Below are 27,843 nucleotides of genomic sequence, written 5' to 3' on the forward strand. Positions count from 1 at the left end.
AATTAAGTCTCCTGTTTCAGCTGTTAAGTAGAGAGTATTCCAAAGGCAGTGTCCTGGGCGCACTTCTCTTCCTTTTATTTATAAATGACCTTCCGAATGAAATTGGCGTTTCTATTAGGCTGTTTGCAGATGATTACATCACATACAATAAAGTCGACACAATAAGTGACCAGATAAAATTACTCGAAAATTTACAGAAAATAAAAAAAATGTGTGATGAATGGCAAGTGGTGCTGAACCCCCTGAAAACAGTAGTTATTACAGTCACTAAGAAGAAAAATTACTTAAATTATACTTATTATATTGATAATTATGAACTAAAAAATTTGAACAACATAAATACTTTGGCTTGAATTTTACAAGTGATCTTCGCTGGAATCATCACATAGATTATGTGTGCGCAAAAGCCACTAGGGCCCTATGGAGTCTTAGGCGCCATTTGCGACACAAGAAACTAAATGTTTAGCTTTACAAAACACTTATTAGACCAATAGTTGAATACGCAAAAATTGTCTGGGATCCATTCATGATTACAAACATATCAAACATTGAAAAAAATTCAGCGTTTAGCAGTCTGGTTTATATTTAATAAATATCGGTGGACAGATTCCCCATCTCAACTGTGTGTACTAGCGGAGCTACCCGCGATTCAAACCAGGACAAAACACGAACGGCTTAAGTATCTTTATTTCATTATTAACAACCGTGTTCATATAAGGTATGCTAAATAATTCGATATCTTTTTACTGAAACTCCAAGACATCGCCATTCAATGTTTATTTGTGCCCCTGCTGTTTCAAACGATTGTTTCAAGTATAGCTTTTTCCCAAGAGCTACCAATGAATGGAATTCGTTGAGCGATAAGGACGATTAAAGCTCATCCATAGATATATTTTTTAAAACACCTAGCACATATCCTCGTTGTAATTAATAATGCTCTATTTGTCCCTGCATGCTCTAGTGCATTCAATAACTAAGTTCTTGGTTGCGTTTTTGTTTTTGATGACTTAATTCTTGTCCTTTAATTTGTTACTTCTGATTATATATGCTAACTATGTTCTGTTCTTAGAAGGATCGCTATTTTTTCATGTACTTTTTTTCCACTCCTGTAATAGCCCTATGTAAGGGCTGACAGTGTCCGTAAATAAATAAATAGGTAAAGAATTAAATACGTGCGCGCTGCTAACTAGGAAAAAAATTCGAGTATAATGCAGATACACTCGCCGAGCTTTTCTCCACCTGCGTATACTTCGTAGACTCTTAAACGCGACTCGTGAGTGATGAATAACTCGGGAGCTGTTGTTGGTGCACTTTAACAGCGAGATGCGAAGTGACTCTTATGACAGGCGCGCCAATCTATGGAAACGTTGCTATTTTTTTTTTTTGTGATAGCAAGGTAGTAGCGAGTATTTAGCACTGGGTAATTACGCAAGCATGTTAAGGATTTAACTGGAATGTCTATCATATGTAACGAGTTTTTGCTTATTTTACGGACACCATGCTTTTCATATTTCTACAGTATTTCCTAAGCATCCTCATATGTTGAAGCGCAAGTGTTCTCATGGCGCCCAAAAACAAGCAAGCCCTCCCGCGGGGGAAGTACGTAAGAGCTCCAAATAAGGAAACTCACGATTATGATTTTGATTTGCTGCTGTACACCTTAAAACAGGGGGTGAGGGTGTATAGGCACGGGTGCATTGACACATTTTACTGGATAAATGAGCGACGGCTCCTGCGGCACCCGGAGTTCAGGAATTTGGATTCTTTCGAAGTTGTTCCTCCAATTTCTGCCGTTTTTTTTATATTAACGAATTAGTAAGACAGATCAAAGCTAGAAACATTATGTCAGTTGTAAATTAAAGCTGCTTTTATAGATCCACACTTTCACACTAAGTGTGTCGGTTTTTTTTTATGCAAACATGCAATAAAAAGTTCATTTTATTTGTGCCGAACGTGTTTCGTCTTGCTGAGAAATCAGTCAGCCTAATTTCCGCCTCTTCAAAAAGCACGAACTAAACTTTAAAAAAAGATTCACAAAATTTTATAGCCACATTGGCCAACCGGCCAGCGGAGCTGCAAAAAAGGCACGAGCGCATTGCGGATGCATACGAAGTGGGTAAGTACACGCGGTAACCCTCTTCCTCTCAATCTTTCGTCCTTTCCCTCTATTTGAGACATCACCAGTAACGCCATGAAATAAATTTTTTGTTCATTTAATTTCTACTAGGCTGCTCGGCAACTGCCAGTGGTAAAAGCGGCTCTGCCGCTGCTGCGAGCGAATACACGAGAGGTATACGAGTTTCCGCCCCGTGGTACTCCTCTCAGAATTATCTAAAGCATGTTTTTTTTTTTAATTGCATGGCGTAATAAACGACGCTTGCAGGAGACTTGTCACATTTCGTAGACGAATCCGGCTTGCACGCAATTTATGTAGGCTAAAGCTATAAATCTCTGCATTTTTATTTCAATTTATGGGTGTGGTATATTTTGTAGTCATTCTCTGAAATAAAAAAAAACAAGATTTTGTGTTAAGCACTGTGCACACGGTACTGCTAAATTATATTTTAATTCCCCTGCAGATATTTTCCGGAAATGGAAGCGTTGCGGGAGTAAAATACCCGAAAGCACACAGAATATACCAGTTAAATTTATGACTCTCAAAGAAGTTCTCAAGACAGTATAGAAAATATCTCGTTTCGCCGCAAGTATAGTAACAGCTACCGAATATCGGACAGTGCCTCGTTTATGCTCCAGGCATAATTGGCTGAAACGGGCCGGGCCAAACCTTTCGGGCCCGGGCCGTATTTATAAACAGCAGGCCGGGCTCGGGCGGGCCGGAGCATGAAGTTTTCTGGCCGGGTCGGGCCGGAAAAATCGGCCCATGCAGTGCTCTACTTACAAGTATCACCTTCAAAGCGCGAATGGTTACCTAAAAAAAAAAAAACTCGCCGACAATGCTAATTTTGCTACCAAAACTAGGAAAAAACGACGCATTTATAACAGGCCGCAAGTGACGCAGACAGCCCGACCGATGCAGGCGCATCGTGTGCTCTGCGCTCCAAAGTATGCGATTCGAGGCCGCGCCATCGAAGATGGTGATGAAAAAGCCAACACTGTAAACATGCACCGTGAATGAAACACGTACATGATCATAAAAAGTTCGCTAAAGCATTCTTTTTAACATAACGGCTGCCCACTTCGCGCCTACCGTTTCGGAGAACGCACCCACACACAAAAAATGGTGCTGCTGGTTTACGCTTTGGGCATTCTCGCTTCGTTAATAGACTTCGAATGATAGACGTCAGACTTTTACAAACACGTTGCGCCACCTGCCGAAGGAGCTTTGAGTAGTACAAAGTTTGACTCCATGGCACAGTAGCGAGTGCATGCGAGACGACGATTGAGCAAAATATGAGGTGTGTTGGTGCACTGAGCACTCTGAAAAAAAAAAGCTACAAAATTCCCTGCGCCTGTCCTACGTGCACTCTAGCCACCCTGAAATGCTTGCTGGATCGCCTGCCAGAACGACAGAAAAAACAACGGCAGACGCAACAGCCCCAAACGCTGCGAGGAAAGGCCTCAGTCGACGCCACTGTTACGTCGTGAATTGGCACGGCCGTTGAAGGCTGCAGTTTTACCTATTTCCACAGCTGTCACACGAAGCAGAACGGCGAGAGCGCTCATGGATACGGGCCGCTGCGAACATGTTGGTATGTTAGCCCCGTTGTCAACAGTTGGTCGCGTGAGAAAGTGATAATGTAGGTCTACCGTTGCTGCTTTGAATAGCCGCGACGAAGAACCATGGTAACCTTTACTATAAAGCTCTGCACAGCCTCTGACAGCGGTACTTACTGTGCAAAAGTAAAAAGCTGACTGGTGGCACGCGCATTAAAGACCGCACACTCCCGTAATCTGAACTGATCATCACCCAACATCGTCGCGCACGTACGCTTTCAATTGGCTCAAAGTTTTGACTGACAAGCAAGTGCTAACACGCGTCGTGACCACAATCAGGCTTCTCTTGCCGTTGGTTTCCGCGATTGTAGGAGCTATCTCGGAGGCCCCCGTTTTGCATTTCATTGTTCACCGAGAAAGTGAACCCGCATCCCCGGTTGCAATATATACAAACGGAAGACTATCGCCAACAAAAGCTGAAAAAAAGTTTTTCTAAAAAAATGACTTAGGAGCGTGTACTAGCGATGGACAGCCTTCCCGTAAAAACAAACTACGTTATCTGTACGGGCTTCTAGTCGATTAAGGGACCAACGGAGTAGGCTAGTCATTTTCATAATCTAAAAAATGTTCATATATTCGTGTACATCTACACTCGCAGCCAAAGGACCATGGACTATTTTTGACGGGCTTAGCATTTTCGGCACCTCTCATGTACTTCGAGTGAATCTAGTAAAAAATATGGACGATTCAGACAGAATAGCAGTATATCTTTCGTTTTATATTTCTGCCGATGCGCAAAGTCAAGGCTCATAGGATCGGTGCACTGTTCCGTATTTGCCAGAATTTTTCAGTAACACAGTAGCTCAACTCAGCTCCAAAACATGCACATGCCCATGGGCGATTCTGCACGTAAGGGCGGGAGGGTGAAAGGCTGCAGATTGTGACGCCACCTCGCCGCAGCCATACAACACGTTATATTGCCGTGGCACCTCCTGTAGACGTCAGAATCTGCCCAGGCGGCGCTGCGAAAAACGCCGCCACCAGCATCGCTGCGCCGACCATAAATGGGTAGTGCAAAGAGCCCTCCGCAAGCGAAAGTGCATACGCCCTTCTCGTTCGGTGGTATTGAGGCGCAGTTTCCTGAAAATCAAGGACCTGGAAAGCCTCTTCCTTCAAATCAAGCTCAATTCAGAAAAGTAGTAAGCTCATCAAAAGGAACTGCAGGTACAATGCAAAAGATGTTCTTTCGGTGTGCAGCAAGCGAGCTTTGCATGACATCGAGTTCGAGGCAAGCACTCTGACGAGTGTTCTGTAACGCCTAAATGCATTAAACTTGGGTCTATACACATGATGCCAAAGCATTGAAGTGCATACACGAGCAATCTAACGATCAGTGGTAGGAAACTCACCTTATCTGGCACGAATGACTCTGCCGATTTCCGCCTTTGCCATTGCATTCTCCGTATATCACTCGCTTCCTGTGCATTGAACCGTTTTATTACGCATACCAGAATGTTGTTGACGGTTGTGTTCCATATGTATATACTGCAAATGGCGAGACATGCGTGTCTAATGCAAAACTGGGGCCTCAGAGACGTCTCCGGCAATTGCGAAGACCAACGGCAAGAAAAACCTGATTGTGGTCGCGATCGTTTTGGGATTTACCTACGTACGTGTTCACATTAAATTTCCTAGTTAAAGCCGGAGCTTAGACTCTTCAAAAGCCTACGTGCGTAATGCTGCGTGGTATCGACTTCAGATTATCGGTGGCCGCGGCGTGTTTGAACTTTTATCACTCGCGTCACCTACATGTATACTGTTAATTGCGCGGCGCACACCGCGGTCAGAGGCCCTGTTAAGATTCATAATCAATACCACGGTTCTCCGTCAAGGCTACTTAAAACAATAACAGTAGACATACAATATCACACTCTCATGCGACTAGCTGTGGACAACACGAGTAATTCGCTTACCTAACACATTCGCAACGGCCCGCACCCAGCGCTCTCGTCATTTTGCCTCGCGAAAGCTGCGTAAATCAGTGAAATTGAAGTCGTTTACGTCCGTGGCGATTCAAAGCGCAACACCATAGCGTTGAGTGGGGTAATTTTTAGTAAAGCGCGCAGCTGTTGCGAGCTGCTCTTGCTTTCGCCATCGTTCGGGCAAGTAAGCACTTCATGGCGGTTCGGTGACGAGTTCGACTAGCAAAGAGAGATTCGTAGCTCCTTTCCCGAGTGTTCATACGTTTTCAATGCGCGAATACACTAAATAATTTAGCTCTATCGGTGTTTCATACACTGTAGTTGCACAGGGTTGCGCAGCACACAGTGCAAGAGTGTCTAGTTTTGCACTACTCAAAACTGCGTCGACAGGTGGCGCTGCGTGCCTGCAAAATTTAATGGCTAGGTGGCGTTAGCCACCGCCCAGGCACTGCGACATGCTCCCGACCGGGTTGCAGAAATTAGGTGCCTTTTCTCATCTTCTAACCACTACCACCACCACCACCACCCGTTTTAAAGGGCACAGCCGGATACATCCATCCATCCTCCAGATATATACACATGAAAAGGAATTCTGGTGGGAGCTGCGACGCACGTAGGGCGCTTCAGTCATCATGGGAATAAAGGTTAGTAAGCAAATTCGTCTACTTTTTATTCTTAACTCGGTCTGGCTTCGCATGGCCTGAAATCAGACTATCGGCAAATGTTCAGCAGTTACGCTTCAGAAACTTGCACCTTTCAGGCTCACCAATCCAAATCGGGTGACAAAGTTCACAGCAGTCCATTCTCTTATTCAAAACCAAACTTGAACACAGCAATAAAAGCAACTGGTACGTTCGAAGCTCGTAAGCATGAATACTAAGCAAATTTGTGCACTAGCTACGATTCCCATATAGTGGCTAAACGATCGCAGCACCAGAAGCATCTCTAGTTAAGTTTAGGAAACTCTATGGCGCCGCCTGTAGGTGCGCTGCTTGCGCAAGCGGCTCGATGCCGCACGTATAATGTTGATGTCGTAGCAAGCATTTATTTGTTTTTACGTGAACAGATGACGCCACACTCGGTAAACCCCAGCAATTTCAGTTCATGGCGAGTTAGCATTTCGGTACATGGCGCTAATGAGGACCCTGGCTACTTGCATGATTGAAGTATTTTGACGTTTAGCAAGTTTGCCGTTTCCTTACCATGAACCTTTATCCAACATGTCAACTTTTTCTTCCTCCATGCTTACTTACCTACTTGGAATCATACCAGCATAAAAATAGCAAAGAAAAAAGCAAACGGAATACTTGAACTCAACAAAAGTGTATATATTTCAACTTTCAAAACAATCACATAAATACAAGGTAATCAGCAATCTCGGCAAGCTCTGGAGAGCAACACAATGAAGTGACACTGCGCACTTGTTATGCTTCCATTGATGCTCATAACAGAATACAAATGTGTGGCATAACAGCCTACTTGAGCAGCGACAACGTCGAAAGTTAAGCAACACTAGTCGGCATCTTCTGTCTAGTTTACAGCAGTACTGAATGACGCTTAGCTCCTAAAGACGTGCGTAAGTTGCCTTTCCTGACAATGCTCGTTAAGACAAAAACTTTCGCAAAGAAGTAACACCTGTATTTTTGCTTTTGTTACAAGCTGCATGTGGGGATAGTGCTCGTATCATCCACCATAGACCAGAAGAATGAATTTTTCGCGACACGGTCAGACCAATAAAAGACGACGCTTTAAACACTTGGCTATAACCCCGGATATGTAAAAAAGTTTATGTTCTAGTGCCACAGTGTAGTGAAAAAGTTCAAGAACTTAGGAAATTATATTTAATGTATATAAACTGTTCTTACACGAACGTTTGGACAAAAAACCGCAGTTCAAAATATAGACAATGAAGCTAAAAGTGCCAGAACACCGTACAATTACCTGAGACCAGGAGAACGTTTAATACTAAACAGTATGCCTATGTGGGAACTTTTTAGCCTGAATCCCCCGAGCCATTTTATAATGGAATAGCACGTTTAGATCTATGTCCTTGAATGGCAGCATTCAATACGAAATTTCCGAGGTAAGATTCACCATTACACCAATTGGCGGCATTTACTCTATAATAATGCCAACATAAAAAAACCAAACAAATTGTACCCATGAGCGGTTCTTAAACAATCAGCACGATCGGCACGACTTCAAACAAGAACGGTTACGACCTTACATCGTACTGATGCACCACTGGGTTTACTTAGATTTGTAACACCTGGTTGTTCCATGCACAGAACATGGCTGCAGAGCGTTTCCTCGTTTCACTGATGCGTAATCGCATGAAATTATTATCCTGATCTGTTTCATTTCTCTTTTGCATTGGAGTTTATGCCGATGGCATGATAAAGCCACCATTTGAATCATTCAACATAAAATGGTAGACACAGATGACGCAAGTACACTTAGGATGCAATGAAAGACAAATACTAGAAAAAAACAAATGAATATCTTCACTAAAGGTGCGATGTATTTAAGAGAAAAAATTGTGCCCTTGATTCTGAATAGTACATAGATATGTAATAAAGAAACATTAGGCGTTTCTACAGAGAAAGAAACCCACCAGGAAGAATTGTGGGCAGCGAGTATTGCGTGGGGAACAAAAAATGACAGGTCGAGATTCCCGTAAACGCCACCACCCGCACGCTATCTCAAGGCAATGAAGCAATGTTTCAGGAATACCTGGGTCATGTTATCACTTGGCTGTACTTCAGCTGCACCACTTGTGCCAGCCAAACTGTAAACAACTAGAATGCTCACGGAAGCACACGATAGGAACCTGCATGCTATCTATATAGTAACAATGTGCCGTCATTCGCCCAATAAGTGCTAATGGTCGTCTATATTATCAAGGTTTGTATAAGTGGGTAGAGGCAATGCATGACATGCAAAATACAAAAAAAAAGTGCATGAGGCTTAGAGCACCTCAACCTGATTATACAGCTTTTATAGGATAATGTTTGGTTTAAATCCAATACTTTTTTGTCAAATGTGTCGTGAGATACAGATGCAGAAGTTGGACACGCAGGAGCAGGAATGAGTGTCATGACGTGAGGATTTCTCGCTATCACGTGATCGCCTTCCGAGTTAAGCCTTCAAGACGCAGTTCCTTACTAACTGGCAAACGAAGTTGAAGCTGGCTCTAGAATTGTTGCGACTTTCTGGAATATCATCGCTGATATATCGATGTATCGTATCTTACCTTCACAAAATACGTGCACGCTAAGAGAACATGGCAGCATTGCTTTAGGCTGAGCATAAATATTTTTTCACAGTTTGATCGAAGACCGCAAGGACAATTTCATTCGGGTTGCCTTCCACTGAAACAAAGTGCAAGTGAGAAATTTTTATGGAATATTACAACTATATATTCTCAGCGCCACATTGACATATAAATGCAGCCAGTAAGTGTTCTCTGGAGTTCCCAGTCCTCGCATTTTTTTCTTAATTTAAAGGCAGAAATCAAGTGTACCTACATTTAACATGTCAAAAAGCTTCGATCGATACAATATTTAGGAAATTCACAATGACTTTTTGACCACACTTAAGAACGCTTTTCATCTCAGCTGTGACAACACAGCCATCTAGAACTCTAGAACAAATCAGTTAATATTCAGAAAAACGAATGGTGGTTAAGATTTAGCCATTTCAGGAAGATTTAATGAAAAGCCTGCCCTTCCCCATGCTGAATTCCACGCACTTAACACAGCGGCAGCAGATAGATAACTGCGACATGGCATTTTTTAAACAAATGTTATGGCCATGTTTTGGGTGGTCATCTTCCAAAAAAACTTTCGCACACTGCTGAAATTGAATGTTTGGTCCCTCAACGGAATGCAATGCATAACTCATTTTAAATGACAAACATAGTCTGTATCCGCTGTGAGTTGCATAATTATGTTAGGTTTCGGAGAGCTAGTTTGAGAATTCGAAAGTGTTTTTTGCGGCCGCCTAACCTTTACGTAGGCCTGCTGGCTTTTAGCTGATGATCATTTCTTATGCATCCGCATTTTTTGACACAGCAGAAGCAGCACTTACGTGTCACAAATAGTTTTGTTCTTGTGTAAACCGTTCTGAACAGTACGACAGAAAACGCAAGAACGTGGATGATTAGTACCGATTAGAAGACAAGTTACACTCTACAGGGAGTGAACGCTGTTTCGTGACGCAGTTCAAGCAACCCTCTGGCACTATTCTCAATACATCTGTAGATAGACATAGAGGTTAATCTCTTTAAACTCAATCACAATGGCTACATCAAATCATTTTTTCGCTTTTGCCAATAAAAAGAGTATACTGTCAACAACAGGGATTTGTGGTCCAGCTGATTATGGAGATCCCACAACGGCATTGTTGCTAGAGCATAAACTTTACATTAGTTATATTATGGTACATTTCACTGGTTCTTACAGTGATTGTGCTCAGTTCAGAAAGGTTCGGTATCATTTCAAACAGGAGGCAACTGAGGCCCACAACAGCAGTTTGTGCTAGACGTTCACAGATCAATCCGCCTGCTATCCACATTATGTCAGATGCCTATCATGGTACAATGTTGAAGACGGGAGCACCCGCGAACACTTGAAACTCAAGCGCCTTGCACTCAACGGACAACGCAAACATGTTACGTACCAAAAAGTAAATTGCACCATGCAATCGCTCTAAAGTGGCAAAAAAAAATCGATGTGTATCTAGGAGGAAAATAAAATACCTAAGAAATTTTTAAATAGCGCACAATTTTTATGTTTGAAGAGTAATTATATCCTCACTTGCATTGGTCCTCTCATTTCCCGTTTTCCACCAGGAGTTCGACGGAAGATCACAATGGGGCTTCCACAAAGTGTACATGTTTTCTTGAGAGCAGCCAGCAACATCTGCTAACCTAGCCTACACCCTTAATTTGCTTTTGCTGTGAAGTTTAGTGTTTCGTAGAATATGATGCAAGTCAAAACACTGCACGAAATACTGGCATGTTACGTTACCTGCGCTGGTTAATGAGGTGCAAAATTTCCAGCCAGGTTTTAGTTTGGCAGCATGGTGCATGCCAGTGCAGGCCACAGTGACACCAGTAACAAAAAGAAAAACAAAAACAGCAAAGAAAAAAATCTGCAGCAAGAGCGGCGGGTGCTGCCGTCAGCCAGCAGTGCAGGTTTAAATAACGAAGAAAAAGAAGGAAAAACCCAGAGGGCGCAGGTGGCACACGTGCAATGGGATGAACATGGTTAAAAGCTGCAGACACCGCAGAATTGGTTGTTGACGAAAGTGAAGCCTTGAAACTCGTTTCCAGTGAGGCTACGCATGACGAGTGCGTCACCAGGGCTCAAGGTCAACTTGGCCTGAGTGAATGCCGGGTCAAAGTTCTCGCCAGACCGGGGGTTCTTCTGCAAGGGGGGTCAGGAGTATGGGAGAAAATGTAGGAAGGTGGGAGCAGGCAAAAATGTGAAACCAAAAAAAGAAACAAATCATAGTAGAAAGCTGCTGCAGCCAGTAACATAAGCGCAAGCCATTACACTAGATGCAAGCAAGAGCGTGTACCACTAAACAGCTACATTTTCTGGCACTCTGCTGAAGCTAATTTGGCCACACGGCGCCACGCAGAGGTTCTACATGATTTCACTGTACTGCACGTCACCACACAACGCACTGCTACGTTCCTGTCCACGAACCTCCTGCAGATTGCTGTGCCCCTCGAACAGGCTGAAATTTCGAATAAACTGAAGAAACATGCAACTAGGTCTGAACGTAACAAGCAGCACTGCACGATAATGAAATTCGCCCAAGTAACTGGGCTTGCAGGAATATGCGATCCCAAGTGGCACAACATTCGGCACGTTCTGGCAACAGCTTCAACAGTACCTACATCGCCATGCACATCACTTCACAATTGTAATGACCAATGTAGCAGTCACCACCTGAAAGCACTCCCTGAGCATTCAGCGAAAGCTGAGCAATTGTCTACACTAAGTAACTCTACAGAAATGCACAAACATTAATTTATGAAGACTAACTTTAGTGTGTCAGCTATGCAGCACCAAGAAAGGTAAGATGATGTTCACTTCATGCGAAATCAGGTTAACTCGTGAACAAACAAGGTATAATGCAAGGCAAACAAAACAGGTATTCAAGGTACTTTCCGTAATATTTTAATGGTAGTAATACGGGAACAGCTGACTGTCGCTTATTGTACTTCCACATCAAAGCTACCAAAGGCTTTATGAGGGGTCTATATAATTAGCGCAATGGGTCGCAGGGCTTCTTTTGGTCTCGTGAGCCGACCAGCATTAACATTCTTTTTGTTGCAAATAAACTACTGACTTTTATCCTTTTACTACCACATACAATCCTAAAACTCTTTACAAAAAGGCGTTGCCACGTCTCCTTCAATTACTTTTTCTGAAGGTCTGCCTTGAAATGCCAGCATATACTCTTGAAAATGGTGCGCTAAGCAAGCGTGTTGGTACGCACGCAGCGTTATACTAAATGGTGCACAAACTGAGCCGGGACAAGATCAAACAGTACGGGTACGTTGTGTAGTCTGATCTGCATCCTGTACATTAGTGATTTGAAATAACTATGGGCACTACTCTACTGCCTCTTAAAGCTAACTTTCTGCACACTAAACGTGATAGGTTGGCTCGCAGCTGCACTGCACCAGCAACGATTCTAGATAGCTTTCTACTGAGCTAAATAAAACACGAGTGGCTAGCCCGGTTGCCACACTACCACCGTAAGTACTGTAATTTCCTGTCCTTCCACACTAACAAGAATGACACTGCAAAGCCCCTGCAGTATCATTGCAGTATCTGTTTTTGAGTGATAATGAATATATAAATAAATAAATAAACATTTCCTTAGCCCTTGCGACAAACCTTAGCTAACGCAACGAGGCTGGCGCTGGCCAGGGTAGTTTCTCGAAAAACAAGTGAACTTTATAAGCCAAACTCACGCACCTTAGGCTAGTTATCTCTGTTTACAAGCCTTGCTGACAAAACAGAAGGCTGGAACATTGAGCTCTAGATACTACCGCACCAGTTGCAAGGTGACAACCGAAATAAAACTGTGCTGCAACCAATGGGAATTATATGTAGTCTACTTAAAGCATATTTTGGGTGAGACCTAAATAAATGATTTTTCGCACATCCTAGGTCAAACAAGAAAACACTATAGCAATAAACAAACATTACAAGCAGCTTAGCTAATAATGTACAAAGGGAAATAGAAAACAAAACAAACAGCCTTAAGCTGCCGCCACGACTGCTAATTGAGGAGGTTTATTATTGTACGCAATGTTCCCCTAGTATTAAAAAAAGAAAACATCAGTAAGAATAACAATTTGACATAACCCATGGGCACTAATTGGTGACATTAGTCTGCAGCTATTTCGTATCACAGCACATGTACTCTATATTCCATTGCAGTCAGCTGAACTAAACCGATACCAAAACGTCCGTTTCCCTTGACTGCTTTATTCCATTAGGTGTCTCTGATCATACTCATAATGCGCCTTCAATGACTGGCCACAACTGATGCAAAGGCCAGCTTCGGCCAGAACAGCACCAGTTATATATCTGAAGACTCGTATATTCATTCCTCTGCAGGTGCATTTTTCTAGCGCAGTGATATAGCAATGGTACACCTCTCCTCCTCAGCTGTAGAGCATGTTGGCTGCCCTCTTGGCAAGGCTAGCAGCCAACCCAACAAAATTTGGTGGAGTAGCCACAACAAATTTAAAGACTAGCAATATTTGCTTTTTTAAATGAACTGATGCAGGCTTACTGCACGAAGAATAAGAAGAGTTAGGTGAATACAAACCACAAGTGCAAGCCAATTATCTACATCTAATTCCAATGAAAATTTAGCCGGCACATGACAACTCATAAGCAGACAGCAGAAAGTTTCTTCGCACGTTCCCCACAAAAGGTTATCAATCAGAGAGCACTAACCTTGAAATATTATCCTTGCTTTCATTGTCTTTGCTAGCTGTCTGTCAGTTTTCTTTCTCTGTGCCCTGTCAAGCTAGCGGTACTGAGAAAGCACTTAACCCAGCAATTAGAGGCACCGTTGTACCTCGAGTCATATTCACCTTTCTTTATCCACTTTTCTGAGGACTAGCACCTACAGTACGCAAAAAAAATCTTTGAACTGTTGTTCTGTGCAGTATCCCACGACAACTTATTTATTGCCTACATTCAGTGCTGTTTGCTTCTAAAACATACTATAGAAAAAGTTGGGCATAGCTACTGAAACAAGTTAATGACATTTGGGAGTACAACTGTCTAAATTGAAAGACGAATTTTGTACTTTTGTTTAAAACATAGGGATAAAAGAGTGAGCAGTTAGATACATTTATGTTATTACCATTCCTTGGACGTGAAAAAAAATGAAGTTACTATGACTGAAATGTTTGTTTTCGCATGTACAAATTTGCACAAATTATTCGTTGGCACTTTGAAGTTCCTATTATAAAAAGAGAAAAAATTTGGATCGAGTAGACTGCCATTTTCACATTGAAGAAAAGGTATATAAACTGAACATGTTTTTTTAGCCACTGTACCAATATAAATCACTTTCTCTTCACTTGCAAAACAAATTCAACTGCTGTTGTCATTAGCAGAATTTTAAAATTTGCCAGCAATTTATAGTTAAATTTCAGCAATTTAAGACAACTATGATGGAGAAATATGTAATTTTCACAATAGACAACCCATAACTAAAAAACTATCAATTGTCCATTTTGAAAGTTACAGCTCTTCACCAGAGCATCTAAAGACAACAAACCAAATAGGGAAATGTTCACATAATAGCATGACGGTTTTATAAAAGCACTAGCGAAAGATAACGGAGTTTCAAAACGATATACTTTTATAAGCTTTAGATATGTGTGTTGCCTTTGGTTCAGTAGAACGGTGGTATTGTTTTTCATAGATTAATTTCGAAAATTATTCCATAAGAAAAGTTCTGAAACTTGCGATGAAACAACTGGTAGCACAAATACTTTTTTTGGCATAGGTACTAAAGTTCACCTTTTTTGTTATAATGCAACTTGCCTAGACAAGCTCGGTAGTGTGGTTGTCATGGGACAAATACCTCTATTGCTGAATATTAAGATAAAAGCTACTAAGGCAAACTTTCTTGCACAGAATCATTGCTGCCTATGGGTATCTGCCTCCTCCGCTCCACCAGAGCCTAACCATTGCTAAGCTAGTGAGGGGCAACGAGGTTGCACAGGGCACCACAAAAGTTCTCATGCTTATTCATTCACCACGTGCACAGTTTCATGCATAGCCAAATCATGCAGGACACAGAACAACAACGTGCAGCGGAGCAAGTAGGTAGCGGCAGGCATGTTCCCAGCAGATTAATGGCACAAATCGGTAGAAACAATCGCTTCTAGCAGCTCCTAACACATTGAGGTGTGATGACAGAGATGAATTCATTTGCGAAAGCATGTGCAAGGTCTCCTTTGTCGGATGTCTTGTGAAGAAATACTGCCATATAGTGGAATTCCTGCAGACCTCAACGAGATACAAAACTATGTACATGACTCAAAAGAATAGAACAGCACACTGCAGACATCTTTTACAACATGCTTCGTACAGCATGAAAGTCAGAAGAAAGTGTGAATTTAACCAGAGCAGTCTCACACTCAGCTGCTGCTGGTTTGACAAGAATGTTTTCCGACTGCTGTCTTGAAGGATCACTTGTTGATGTACAGCCGCCCATTTTTTTTTAATCGAAACATGCTAGCATTAAACACCCTGCTTATAAATGCCATTTAATCAAGCACAGACATGAAATGAATGAGAATGCACACATGTGCCTTATGTACAGTCTTTTTCAGCTACCTTCTGCCAGGCTGTTTCGAGTACTAGACACCGGGACACCGGAGATCGGCTCTTATTGACTGGTGGTTCATGCTGGCCCGCAGAGTTAAAAAAAAAAGGGGGGCGGCTGTAGATTGATGATTGCAAAGTTTTTTGCAAAACAATCTATGAAAACAACCTTTCACTTCATTTCATTCCTTTTTTTTTTTTTAAATTCACATACCTGTTCATCAGGATTAAAAAAACATTGGCTGTATAAATGTTTAAAATGTAACACATCGAGACCACTTCCTGTAAATGCAATATAATCGAATATTCTTACAGATTCAATTAAATGGACCGATGAATAAACCATAACTTGGTTTACGCAACTCTTACAAAACATTTCTAACAGAGTTGGTTTTCGTATGCATTTTTTGGTTTACGAGTGTTTTCACACCAGAAGTAGCAGTTCTAGCCATATCGAAGGCATAACCCCTCAATAGAGCTTATTTAGTGACAATGTAGCCAGATACACAAGTACGCACACTTTCACAGCAACTGGTTTGTCAATGTGGCCTGCACTGGTTGGTTTCAGTTTTGTTCAATCAGGGCAACATTTACCTTGCTTTTATTTGGAACTGAATACTGCCAGAGCATACACTTGGTGCCGCATCTATCAGAAAGGTGCACAGGAAGGTACAAAAAAGGTGTTGAGCCACAATTTCTTTGTGCCTTTACTGCACGTATGCTTCATGCTTCACACTTTGAATCAAGAACAAACTGTATGATAGGCTATGGTAAGTTAACTTCCACTATAGCAGAACAGTTCCGTTATACTTCACCTTTCATTGGTTCAGTGCTAGTGCTCTAAGCAAGGCATGTAAATATTTTACGCAAAAAATGCAATAGGAGTATTTTGTATGTACAATTAATGTGAACCGGTGAGGTCTAAAATTACTTGTTATAAACCTGTGTATAGACTATAAAATTATTGCAGTAATATGTGATATGATCTATGGGTGCGTATTGACTTACAAGTGGTGACAACGTCTAAAGGTGAGAGATGGACAACAGCACGAATGCCTCCTCAAGGCCTTTGCGACCAAAGGCCTCGGGTGCTTTCTCTGGCTTTCCGCCAGTGCTTTCTCTACCGTAACTACCACAACAGCAACCTCTTTTGAGTAGTCCTGCTAATGCTTGCCTGGGATATGTGACGCGAAAACAATGAACGTGTTTCAAAAACGTCAACGGTGAATCAAGTCCAGAAAGCGGATCTCTACCGATCAACATTGCTGGATGAAGAGGCATTTGCTCTCGGTACAGTAATGGGATCTATTTCACTGCATTGTATTAAAATATGAAGCACGATCATTGATTCACCACATTTCTCGCACGTGGGTAGGTAACAACAAGACAAAAAGTACGAGTGTGTACTGTGTGTGCGTCTTCTTAGTCTATGCAGGTATTCTTAATGAGCAAGTTGTACATGACAGAAAACTGATTAATTCAGTGTCTCAGTTCTGGTAATAGGTGAGCCGACTACGCCACGGATCAAGCGTGAACTGCCTGTACTTGCACATCAAGCTTGTCGTTGCACCAGCAGCCCCATATCCCAGCAGACCATCAATATTTAGAGGATGTCCACAAATGGTCTGAATATCCAATGTTACTTGTGAATTTTCAGTAGATATTGAGTGGACACTTCTATTTAAATATTAAAAGTGGATATTCATAAAATATTCATGAACATTGTTTTACTAACATATATGCCTAAGCGAGTTCTAAGCAAAGGTCACGGAAGCGAATCCCGGCGACAGCGGCATTTTTGATCTAGACAGAAACACATTAGGCTCGTGGACTTTAATTTAGGTGCATTTTAAAGGACCCCAGGTGGTCAAAACTTCCTGAGCCTTTCACTACGGCATCGTTTTGGAACGTTAAACCCCAACAAGTATTAGCATCAAGACGCCAGAGATATTTTATGTATAAAGATAACAGTAATGTGCAGCCTTTTCTGTTTATGTACATAGAGCAATCAGATGCTTTTTTTTAATAGGTTATATTTTTGTGAAAATAACCTGATTTGTACACATACTAGTTTGCATGTGAATGAATGCTTTTGTATTCATTCACACTTCAGCCACTGCAACATTGTAGGATCGCATGCAAGTTGTGCAATCAAATTTCAGATTAGCAGCTGTAATGAACAATGTTATTGTATGTATGCATCCCTAAAAATAATTTCAAAAAGAGACTGATTTCAACAACAATTTTTACATGTTACACCACAACTAGAATATGTTGTAAAACTTGATCCTTGTGGGAAGTCACTCGTAAAACGCAGCCTACACCAGGTCGCTAATATCTCGAGTAGAAAATCGGAAAAACGATTCTGCTGCACTGAGCTGAACGCGCTTGGGCCACTCACAGGATGTGATGGCTGGTTCCGGGCTCGATAAGTACCACAGTAAATCCCACGCCCTCTTTCAAACAATTACGGGGGATTACTTCACATTACCGCGCTCCCAACTCTATGGCCGCGCCATCTGCATGTCAGCCATGTTGTTCATTGCATCGTCTAGGCCTCTGGCCGGCTCTAGCCACATCCGCCGAACACGCTTCCTTGGCTAATGGCTAAATCATACAAATTGCTACAGAGTGTATTTTAAAATAAAATACTTACAAAAACGTAACTGTTTTTATAACACAGAGTACGCTGTGAAAGCACTGTTAAAAGTGTGAAGATTTTCATGTAAACCACGTGTAAACAACCTTTTTTTTTTTTTTTGAGCTGCCACGACTACTTGCCATTGGCTCGCTGCAAGTTGAACGCAGCCGAGACAAGCCCCAGTCAACATTGTTCGCTGGTGGGTTGCTACAGTGTAGTACACTGTAGGGTTGCGCAACGTGAGGTACTACATTGTGTGTGGCGTGCTTGAATATCGTCGTTGGGCTTATCCTGCTGCTGAAACTGTAAAAGGTTGGTACTCTTTCCTTTTCAACTTCGAAATTTTCACCCGAAAAAACCGAATCCAGCATAAGGCACGCAGTCTCGCGTTGTGGCTGTAATGTGTTCATGATTCATCACAGCGCATGTCTACAAAGGGCCCTCCTGCTTTTATCGTTCCTTTAATTGATCATGATAAGCTCATGGCCTCGCCCTTTGATACATACGGGTGATCATGGGCGAAAAAAAAACACGCTTGTGTCAAATAATCAAAAAAACAATTTGGTTGTAGTATCGCAGGCCGATTTTCCCTGTACACTTTCCACTTGCGAGGGTTAGGCGTGACCTCCTCCATGAAAGTATAGAAGAATGTGGTTTTAATCAGAGAATAAGCACTATATGTAGATATAGACTAATCAGTAAAGCATTGCATCAGTGACTCGTAAAATTGTTTGACCATCACGTTTATTTGTAAATATCATTTGCGGTCGTCGAGGACTTTGACAAGATGGAAGCTGCAGTTGTACCGGCGTCAAGGTTTGACGACAGTACATGCTGCTCGTTTTGCGCCAAACCTGAATGTACAGCTGGCGAAAGCTTTGACCAAGCCTTCGGCAGCGTGGGCGATATATCCAGCCAACGTGAAAGCAAGAGGCGGGTGCGGGCTAGTTGGTATTCTTGTCTACCGCAGCTGAAGTGCTAAAAAGTAACAATGGTCTAAGGAAACAACTAGGACAAGCACTAACTCAGAACTAAAGTTTTATTGCAAAGCAGCAAGAATTTATGCCTGTCACATGACATCACAATTAAATCAATCAATGCCCAAAGATAAAGAAAAAAAAACTAAGCAGCAGTGAATTTGCAAAGAAAAATCTTGTGCCGGTGAGTTTAAGTAATCTAGTTCTTCTTTTGTTCGTGCGACATATGGCTTGCTGATGCAGCTTCGACTTGCTATCGCCGCCCCCTCAATGATGAGCCCTAATTACACTATTGTTAGAGTGATTAGCAAGCAAAGTTGTTTTATCAAACACCGGCTTGAACTTGCATTCTGTGCAATGAGTCTCCAGGAAACCATCAGATTTCTTTTTTACATTCTGGTTATGTTCAGGTAATCGCACATTGAGGCATCTGCCCGACTGTCCGGCGTAACTTAGACCGCAGGTGCAGGGTACTTCATATACTGCTGCCTTCTTCACACATTGAACAAACTTATTCGGTGCTTAATTTTACACTCGTTAGGAGGGTCTTCTCACAGAATTCGTTCTTGCACATAATTGCAACAACTCATTTGGCGCACAAAATACCACAGAGATCCCCGCCTTCTAAACAATATTTAAATTGTGTAATATTTCATGCATATATGGGATCACAGCCACCTTTTTACTCACGGCTGCCTGAGAAACACTGCACGTGGCACTGACTTTCGAGTCTTTTCGCAGTTTTTCTGCTACGAATACCAGCAAGTGGCTAGGATACCCAGCTGCCCTCATATGGGCTATCTGCCCTCTGAAACTTTCCTGAATTGAACGATGCATGTCATCGTGAGTGCATTGTGCAAACAAGCACGGACAATGCCATGCTTGACCAGCTTGCTATATGCCGAGGCGAAAGGCCACACAGGCTTTTTAGAACGAGGCTCGTAGCTCCAACATATATGGCTACTTGAAAACGAAAGCCTCAGGTCAAAGAACCTCAGGGATCCATTTTCGGGTGTCTCGTGCGTCAGAGTGGGTGGCATTGGGCAATCTTTGAACAACGTTAAATGCCTATTAAAGGGACTGTTTCTCAGGCACCCTTGAGTAAGAAGGTGGCTGGGGTTCCATACATGCAAGGAATTTCACACAACTTGCACAAAATTGGTCAGAGAAGGGGGGTGTCGGTGGTGTTTTCTGTGATGCAGAATAAGTTGTTGCAGTTATGAGCAAGAACTAATCCCGTAAGAAGACTTCCTAACGAGTGTAAAATTAAGCACCAGAATAAGTTAGTTCAATGTGTGAAGAAGGCAGTATATGAAGTACCCTGCACCTGCGGTCTCAGTTACATTGGACAGTCAGGCAGATGCCTCAATGTGCGATTACCTGAACATAACCAGAAAGTAAAAAAGGGATCCCATGGTTTCCTGACAACTCATTGCGCAGAGTACAAGGGCAAGCCGTTGTTTGATAAAACAACTGTGCTGGCTAATCAATCTAACAATAGTGTAATCAAGGCTCATCATTGACGTGGCTGCAATAGCAAATCGAAGCTGCATTAGCAAGCCATCCGTCGCACCAACTGAAAAAAGAAGCAAAACTGCGATTCGGCCTAGTTGGAATATATCCTTCTTGAAATTTTTGCGCAAGCACACTGGGAAACAGAAAGAAAGACTAATGGGCGCAATCTATAAACTGGTTTATTTTTTGAAAAATATTCACTTTATACTCCTCGGATCTGCGCTCTCTGGTCACCAAAAAAAAACAACAATAAATGCACTGCACACATACCACAAATAACGATAACAAGTTAAATGATTACAGACATGAGCGAAATTTCTTTCTCTAGTAAGGCTACCAAAGGGTGGCTAACACACTTGTCTTTCTGCTTGTCTACAAGATAAGCCTCCATTATCTCTCTTGACATCTTGGTTCAATTCGTATGTACCAAGGTAGTGTCGCGAAAACAAGGAGAGCACGCGCACTTATTGCAATGCATTGCCAAATGGGTGTTTGGGTGACCTTTCAGGCTTTACTTATGCTCCTTTAGCCTCGTGTAAATTCATGTGCCAGTCTGCCCTATATATACACAAACACACGACAAAGGTATGCAATACACCACATTGTGTGCACATTCAACAAACTTGAGCTTATTTTGTATGCTGGTCACTGTGTTACATTTCTGGTTGAACAACGAGCACACTCCTATTTTGTTTTTGGCCGAAAACACCACCTTTACATCATACTTTCCAGCCACCTTTTTTATGCTATGCGAAAGTGTGTTAGCCACCCTTCGGTAGCCTTACTAGAGAAAGAAATTTCGCTCATGTCTGTTCATCAATGAAGTTATCGTTATTTGTGATACGTGCGCAGTGCATTTATTGTTGTTTCCTTGTGACCAGAGAGTGCAGATCTGAGGGGTATAAAGAGAATGTTCTTCAAAAAATAAACCAGTTGTTAGATTACGCCCGTTTGTCTTTCTTCCTGTGTCCCTGCATGCTTGCGCAAAAATTTCAAGAAGAAAAAAGAACTAGATCACTTGAACTCACGAACACATGATTTTTTTTTGTAAATTCACTGCTGCTTAGTTTTCACTGTTTTCTTTATCTATGTATTGATTGATTTCATCTTTCTGCATTGATTGATTTGATTGTGATGTCTGTGTCACGTATATACTCTTACTGCTTTGTAATAAAATTTTAGTTGGAAGTTAACGCATGTCCTCATTGTTTCCTTAGACCGTTGTTTCCTTTTAGCACTTCAGGTCTTGAAGACATGAAAGTGAAAGGCCTTTTCTGTAAGTTAAATTTTGACTATATTGACGGTGCATAAACACATGTGTGTTTGCTACGTGTATTTGTGACCACTTTTGAGCAGTTATGTGTCATTTTTTTTTCCCTTTAATCTCTCCAATATTATGTTTACTCTCGTACACTGTTTGTATACGCATGTCGAAACGGCAAAGCATCACGCTCAGGGCTGTAGCTGAGCATATAGGCCACATCTAATCATGCCCGTAGTACCAATGACGCGCATTCCTTGCGTTTTCTTTGTTTGTCACTGCGGCTGCATCAAGTGTTATGGACGTCGAAAGCGGTCAGAAGCGCTCTTGGTAGTACATAGAACAGAACAGAGAATATTCTGCAAGATATGTCTGCGACAGGCTGTGGGAAAGATAACACTGCCAACAGAAAAGTTTTTCCACATAGCTCAAATTATTCGGAAACTAACCCGGCCGATTCGCCGCTGTTTGATTTTCTGTGCTAGTTCAGACAGCGCTTCTCACAGCCAAAAGAGTTTCATCCGCATCCCAAAAAAGGCTCTTCATTGGGGGTTGCCCAAGCTTGCACGTGGCCTATCAATCTTTGTGTTGTCTGTAGATGTGAACCATGCAGTGCAGAGCCGGACACTCTAGCGTTCTAGACCAACATGTTGCCCTCTGTACAAGCTGCAAGCAGTGCTGTAGATGTAGCTGAAAGCTGAAGTGCAATTTAAGCTGCTGTTATTCTCGGCCAGTTGTGCACTGCTCTTGCATATAGAAAGGCCAGCAGTTACAGCAACTGAAAATGTACAAGGGTAGCTTGGGCTTGGTTATTTCTACTTAATCCTCAAACAGCATGATGGACACGGACAAGAGAGGCACATCACTGTGTTTGTGGACTCTCTTGCCTCTGTCCTGCACGCAGTGTCTGGATTAATTACAAAAGTTTACTCTGTAACTTATTGTTAAGCACTGAAGTGACCTTGATGTTCAAATTGCACATTAATAGGAAAAAAAGAAGGACAGGAAGGTTAGCCAGTTCTCAGACCGGCTGGCTACCCTGTAATAATAGATTAAACACTATGGTAAAAGAGACTACTAATTCGTGCATAATCTTGCATTGTGAATGTATAATGTAATCAAACAGGGCTGTATTCATGCACACATAAATGTGTACAGATCAAACAATATGAGTGCTTTTCACCCTTTAGACTATGCTTTTTATATATGTCTGGTAACTATTACAACCATGGAACCTAACTTCATCATTATGCTCTGCTGGTGCAATTCATTGGTTTCTAAACAGCATGTTTAGGATGTTTAGACTAAATACCCCATATGTAGTGACACTCACTATTGGAACTGCAGTCATTGCATTTGTAATGCTGTTGAGGTAATTTTTCAAAATCCAGATTACACCCTGCAAATGTGCTTCATACACTGCTCGTTGAGCATCAAGTTTACGTTAGCTGTGCCAACAGTGGTATTTATACACATGCATATATTTGCAGGCTACCAGTGCCCTGACTGACTGACCACTGCCATCACTATGACAGATTCCCCAAGACCTTTGCTGAATTTGATGGAATAAATTTGACTAAAGGCAATCATATTGAGTTAACAGTCTCATTATTTTGTAGCATATGGTGCGATTGCATGCTTGTCTGACCGCCTCAGTGGAACAGTGGTTAAGGTGCTCAACTGCTAACCCGAAGGTCACGGGTTCAATGCTGGCTGCGGTGGTCACATTTTGATAGAGGCGTGATTGTAGAGGTACGTGTACTGTGCAGTGTCAGTGCATGTTGAAGAAAACCACATGGTCAACATTTCCAGAGCCCTCCACTACATTGTTTCTCATTCGTACTGTGGTTTTCGGACGTAAAACCCAAGATAGTATGCATATGTGCGTCGCTGTACCTAAAAATAAGTGTCATTTGATATATACCAATGTTATCTGTAGAAATGCTGTGGACAATCTATGGATGTTCACTCGCGTCAAAATGAACATCCTCTAAATATTGTATATTAATATTGCCAAATATTATATCAATATTGTGTGTAGAACTGATGTGGACATTATATGAAGGTCCACTCTGTTCAAGATGGATATCCTCTAGATATTGTATAAATATTAAATTAACTTTTGTGGACATCCATTAAAGATAAAAATATCAAATGGTTGATATTTATTTGATGTCTACTGGACATGGCATGGTTGGCTGGGATTACCTTAGGCACCTGATGCAGACACTATTGCCAGTTGCCTACCAGTATTTATAATAGAACCAACACTAGGGCTAGTCAGTTGAGATGCATGGTATGGCTGTGGCTTAAGCACATGAAGAAAGACACAAAAGAACACAGGACAAGCACTTACTAGCAACTAAAATATTTATTGCATAAGAAAATATAAAATGCGCCAAATAAAGATCAATCCATGCGTGTGAAGGCTAAAGGTCAACCATGGCACCATGTTTCTAAATAATCTTTCAGCTTTTGTTAAATGACTGTTTTCGTGTTGCCATGGCCGTCCTTTTGCCTTCACTCACATGCATTGATCTTTATTGGTGCATTTATATTCTTCCCTTTTCAATAAATCTATTAAAGTCAAACACCGCCACAACAAATGCCGCTTCGACAAAATTTCTGCTACAACGAAAAATCCACGATTCCCCGTCAGCAGCCCATAGGAGTCAATGCATAAATATTGTCGCCGCAAGGAAAATTTTTTCTTCGATCCCCTCGCTTCAACGAAATTTTACAATTCAATTTCAGGCTTAGATACTTATTGCTATGCAGTCAACCCAATCATTAGCATTTCGATGCGTTTTCAGAGCCTGAAAATGTGTCAACGAAGTCTAAGACACGCGTTGGCGCTACCCTACCAGAAATCGCTGCTATACCAACGCTATTCAGCAAGCATGGGTGCCGCCATTGCTCGATAGCGATGGCAATGAGACTGCCCTATTTTTGTTTTGCCACTGACTTGCTTTTGAGCCGCAGACAATCCGAAGCTGAAGCTCAGTCGGTCAGTTCATGGTTTCCGTCTCACAGCTGCTTGGTGCAACCGCGGCATGACGTCTTTTTTTATTCTGATGCTTATCATAATGTTCGCGCTTAGCCAGTGTGGTAACTAATCAGCGCGGCTGTTTGTCCACATTAACAAAATAAGTTAGCCGCGAGTGATGGATGATAAAAATGGCATACAATAATGCAAAAGTTGCCACTGCCTGATACCCTGCCTCTATCTGGCGTTCTCGGATACTTTTGACAGTGGACAGTTGCTCGTGTTACCGTGTTAATGCAACTGTTTCGTTCATTCACAAAAGCGGTTTCAGGTGTTTCAGCATGCTTCTCCCTATGGCCTCGCTATGCATCTGTGAGAATCACGTCCTGACACTGCTGGGAAAGAATAGGAAGCAGAGGCCATTTTTTGAATTTTGAGAATAAACATTTCTTTGTTTGGTAGCTCCGATCAGCTATATTTTTTTCAATTTCACTACAACGAAATTCTCACTTCAACGAAATTTTTTCCGCGCCCTGTCAGTTTCGTTGTAGCGGGGTTCGACTGTAGTTGCAAGTAAGTTCTTGTCCTGTGTTTCTTTGAGTCTTTCCTCATGCTCTTCAACCACAACTATACTAAGTATCGAGAAGTTTAGTTGTGAATGAATTTGGATTGTGAATTGTAGCCTGGCTTACACCACAATGTATTAGCATAGGATAGAGCTGTATGTAGTATCGAGATCATACATCTATCTCACACTCCAGTCATTAATATATTAGAGCACGTGTCATTCGTGTAACTGCCACTTCATTAACTCCATACACCTTGATGCTTATCCTTCTACAGCTAACTTAATAGTTAGCAGTAGAAGCCCTCCTATAGTTACCTTAAGAAGACGTCAGCAAGGTCCCCACTTGCTGGAGTTGACTGCAGTTTACAAAAAATAAATGCCATCCCATCTTCACCAAATCAGATAAACTATAACAGCTCAATCACGACAAGGAGCAAAGTATGAACACTTCAACTGCTTTAACAAGGTTCATAGTATGTGAAACAGAAAGCTGAACCGACAAATGTGTAAAGATTGACATGGGTATAAAGATAGCACGGTGTGGAAGCCATCTTGGTGATGTCAACGTAACATTCTAGTTTCACTTTAACAGCGATGCATAAGCGATGCTACAGGGCGCGACGTTGCATTTTTGCTACAGCAACAAACACGGCCAGAAGTGATGGCCCCAGATGAGAAGCCGTAAGCCACAAGCCGCTAAAGGCAAAAGCACCAACACAGCCACAACAGGTGACAATATAACGTGAGAGAAGAGAAGATCAAGGAGATGACAGCACTGCATGACCTTCCCCAAGAATATTAGTTCAACACATTAAAGATTTAAAAGCACACTTAGAGCCAAAGGCTGTGCTTGCTGGTATTGAAGAGCAAAATACAGCAAGCAGTCAAAATGCACAACCAGCTAGTCTTATCCTTAGTGCACTTAAACCACTAAGCCTAGTGAGTGAAAAAAAAAGTTCCGAACCTCAAAAATATGCCATAAACTGTTACATACCCAAAGTATACTATGATAACTGAACAAATTCTCCATGAAAAACAGCATATCTGCAAAGCTGTCAGGCATGCTTCATTACGACCACACACAAATCTCACACTGTGCAAGGAATTTTTGATGTCAAGCTGCCACAGTAATGTGAAATGGGTCAATATTGCTTCACCTCCAAATTGCTTTTTGGAAGAAAACTTCACTGAAAATGTTGCGCACTAGGGTTGTTTGAATGCGACAAACAGTATACAGAGTAGCCGGTATGGCCCTTCTGGACCATACAAAGAGCAGCTTTTATCATCACAAATTATCCTGTTGAAAGAAATTAATTGTGAATTATTACATAACATATCTTTGAATTATAAAATGGTGTAACATTTATTAAAGGTTATCTTTATCTTATCAAAAAAGTTAAGGGTTGCTAACTTAACTGCAGCTCGAGCCGCATGGCTACATTGGCTAAAGTGTGCACTGGTAATATATTTCCCCACAATGGTCATTTCAGCTGAAAGAAAAATTGTGTGTCTTCAGGGTGGCAGCTGTGCAGCAGTAATGCCAGCGGCACTGAATACTTAATTTTTAGTGTCATCGATATGTGCTCCCATGCAAAAATGTGCTCTTGAGTGCTTGATACATATGGCACTTTTGGTTTATACAAATTTGCTGTGTGAAAACAACAAAAATCACAAGAGAGCCATGCATGGTATCTTTCACTCGGAAAGAACCTACAAGCATCCCAAGCACTTTTTATAAGTATATTTAAGTGACAGGTGATCACAGCCACTTTACTGCATTTTGAGAGTTTCTCTGGGCACCCTGGTCACCACATCGTTTCAGCTTGTTTCTCAAGTTGACAAGAAATAGCCACAGTTTAAAACAGCTTTCTATGAATCCCACATGTGTTGTGAAAAGAGAATATATTAGTTCATAGAAATTAACTTCTCAGCAGGCATAAGCACTGCATTGTTCAAACAGGTGTGATTAGAGCTGTACTTTTACAAATAGTGTGAATGGAGTGCAAGTTACACGTAAAACACGAACATTATTTGAGTGCAAACTGCACCTGTGACTCGATATGAGAAGCATTAAGATTTAGCCTTGTAGGAAACACACTCTGTTTTTTCAGCCACTAAGACTTTCCTCTGTATTCTTAGTGCAGAAAGTCGCCCATTTGTCTCAACAGAAAGACTTGTCTGTTAGCCCCTTGTCTGCATAGACATCTAGCGCTTGATTTCAGCCATTTTATTAACTATACTCCAGCTGTTCTGAGACATCTGCATGCTAACTAGCTGTTTTGTGCAGCCATAACGTGCGATACAATGCAACAATGCGTGGCTTATTCCCAGTCTTCATGAGCAACTGTAAAGTGTAT

The 27,843-nt window shown here is 41.7% G+C and overlaps 1 protein-coding gene across 2 annotated transcripts in view; it reads right to left on the reverse strand.

Moving 5' to 3' along the window:
* The window catches only part of LOC119180029 (protein kinase C, brain isozyme), a 208,735-nt gene that overhangs the window by 19,451 nt on the left and 161,441 nt on the right, over nt 1-27,843 (reverse strand). The window contains exon 11 of one of the 2 annotated variants that reach the window (XM_037431161.2): nt 10,555-11,086. The exons of the other annotated variant lie outside the window; for it this stretch is intronic. Coding sequence (XP_037287058.2) covers nt 10,928-11,086 — 159 coding nt within the window. The 3' untranslated portion in view covers nt 10,555-10,927. Of the gene's footprint in view, nt 1-10,554; nt 11,087-27,843 lie in introns of those variants that run through there. 2 annotated transcript variants of the gene reach the window in all.

Source organism: Rhipicephalus microplus, chromosome 7 (genome assembly GCF_043290135.1).
Source record: "Rhipicephalus microplus isolate Deutch F79 chromosome 7, USDA_Rmic, whole genome shotgun sequence".
Lineage (NCBI taxonomy): Eukaryota > Metazoa > Arthropoda > Arachnida > Ixodida > Ixodidae > Rhipicephalus > Rhipicephalus microplus.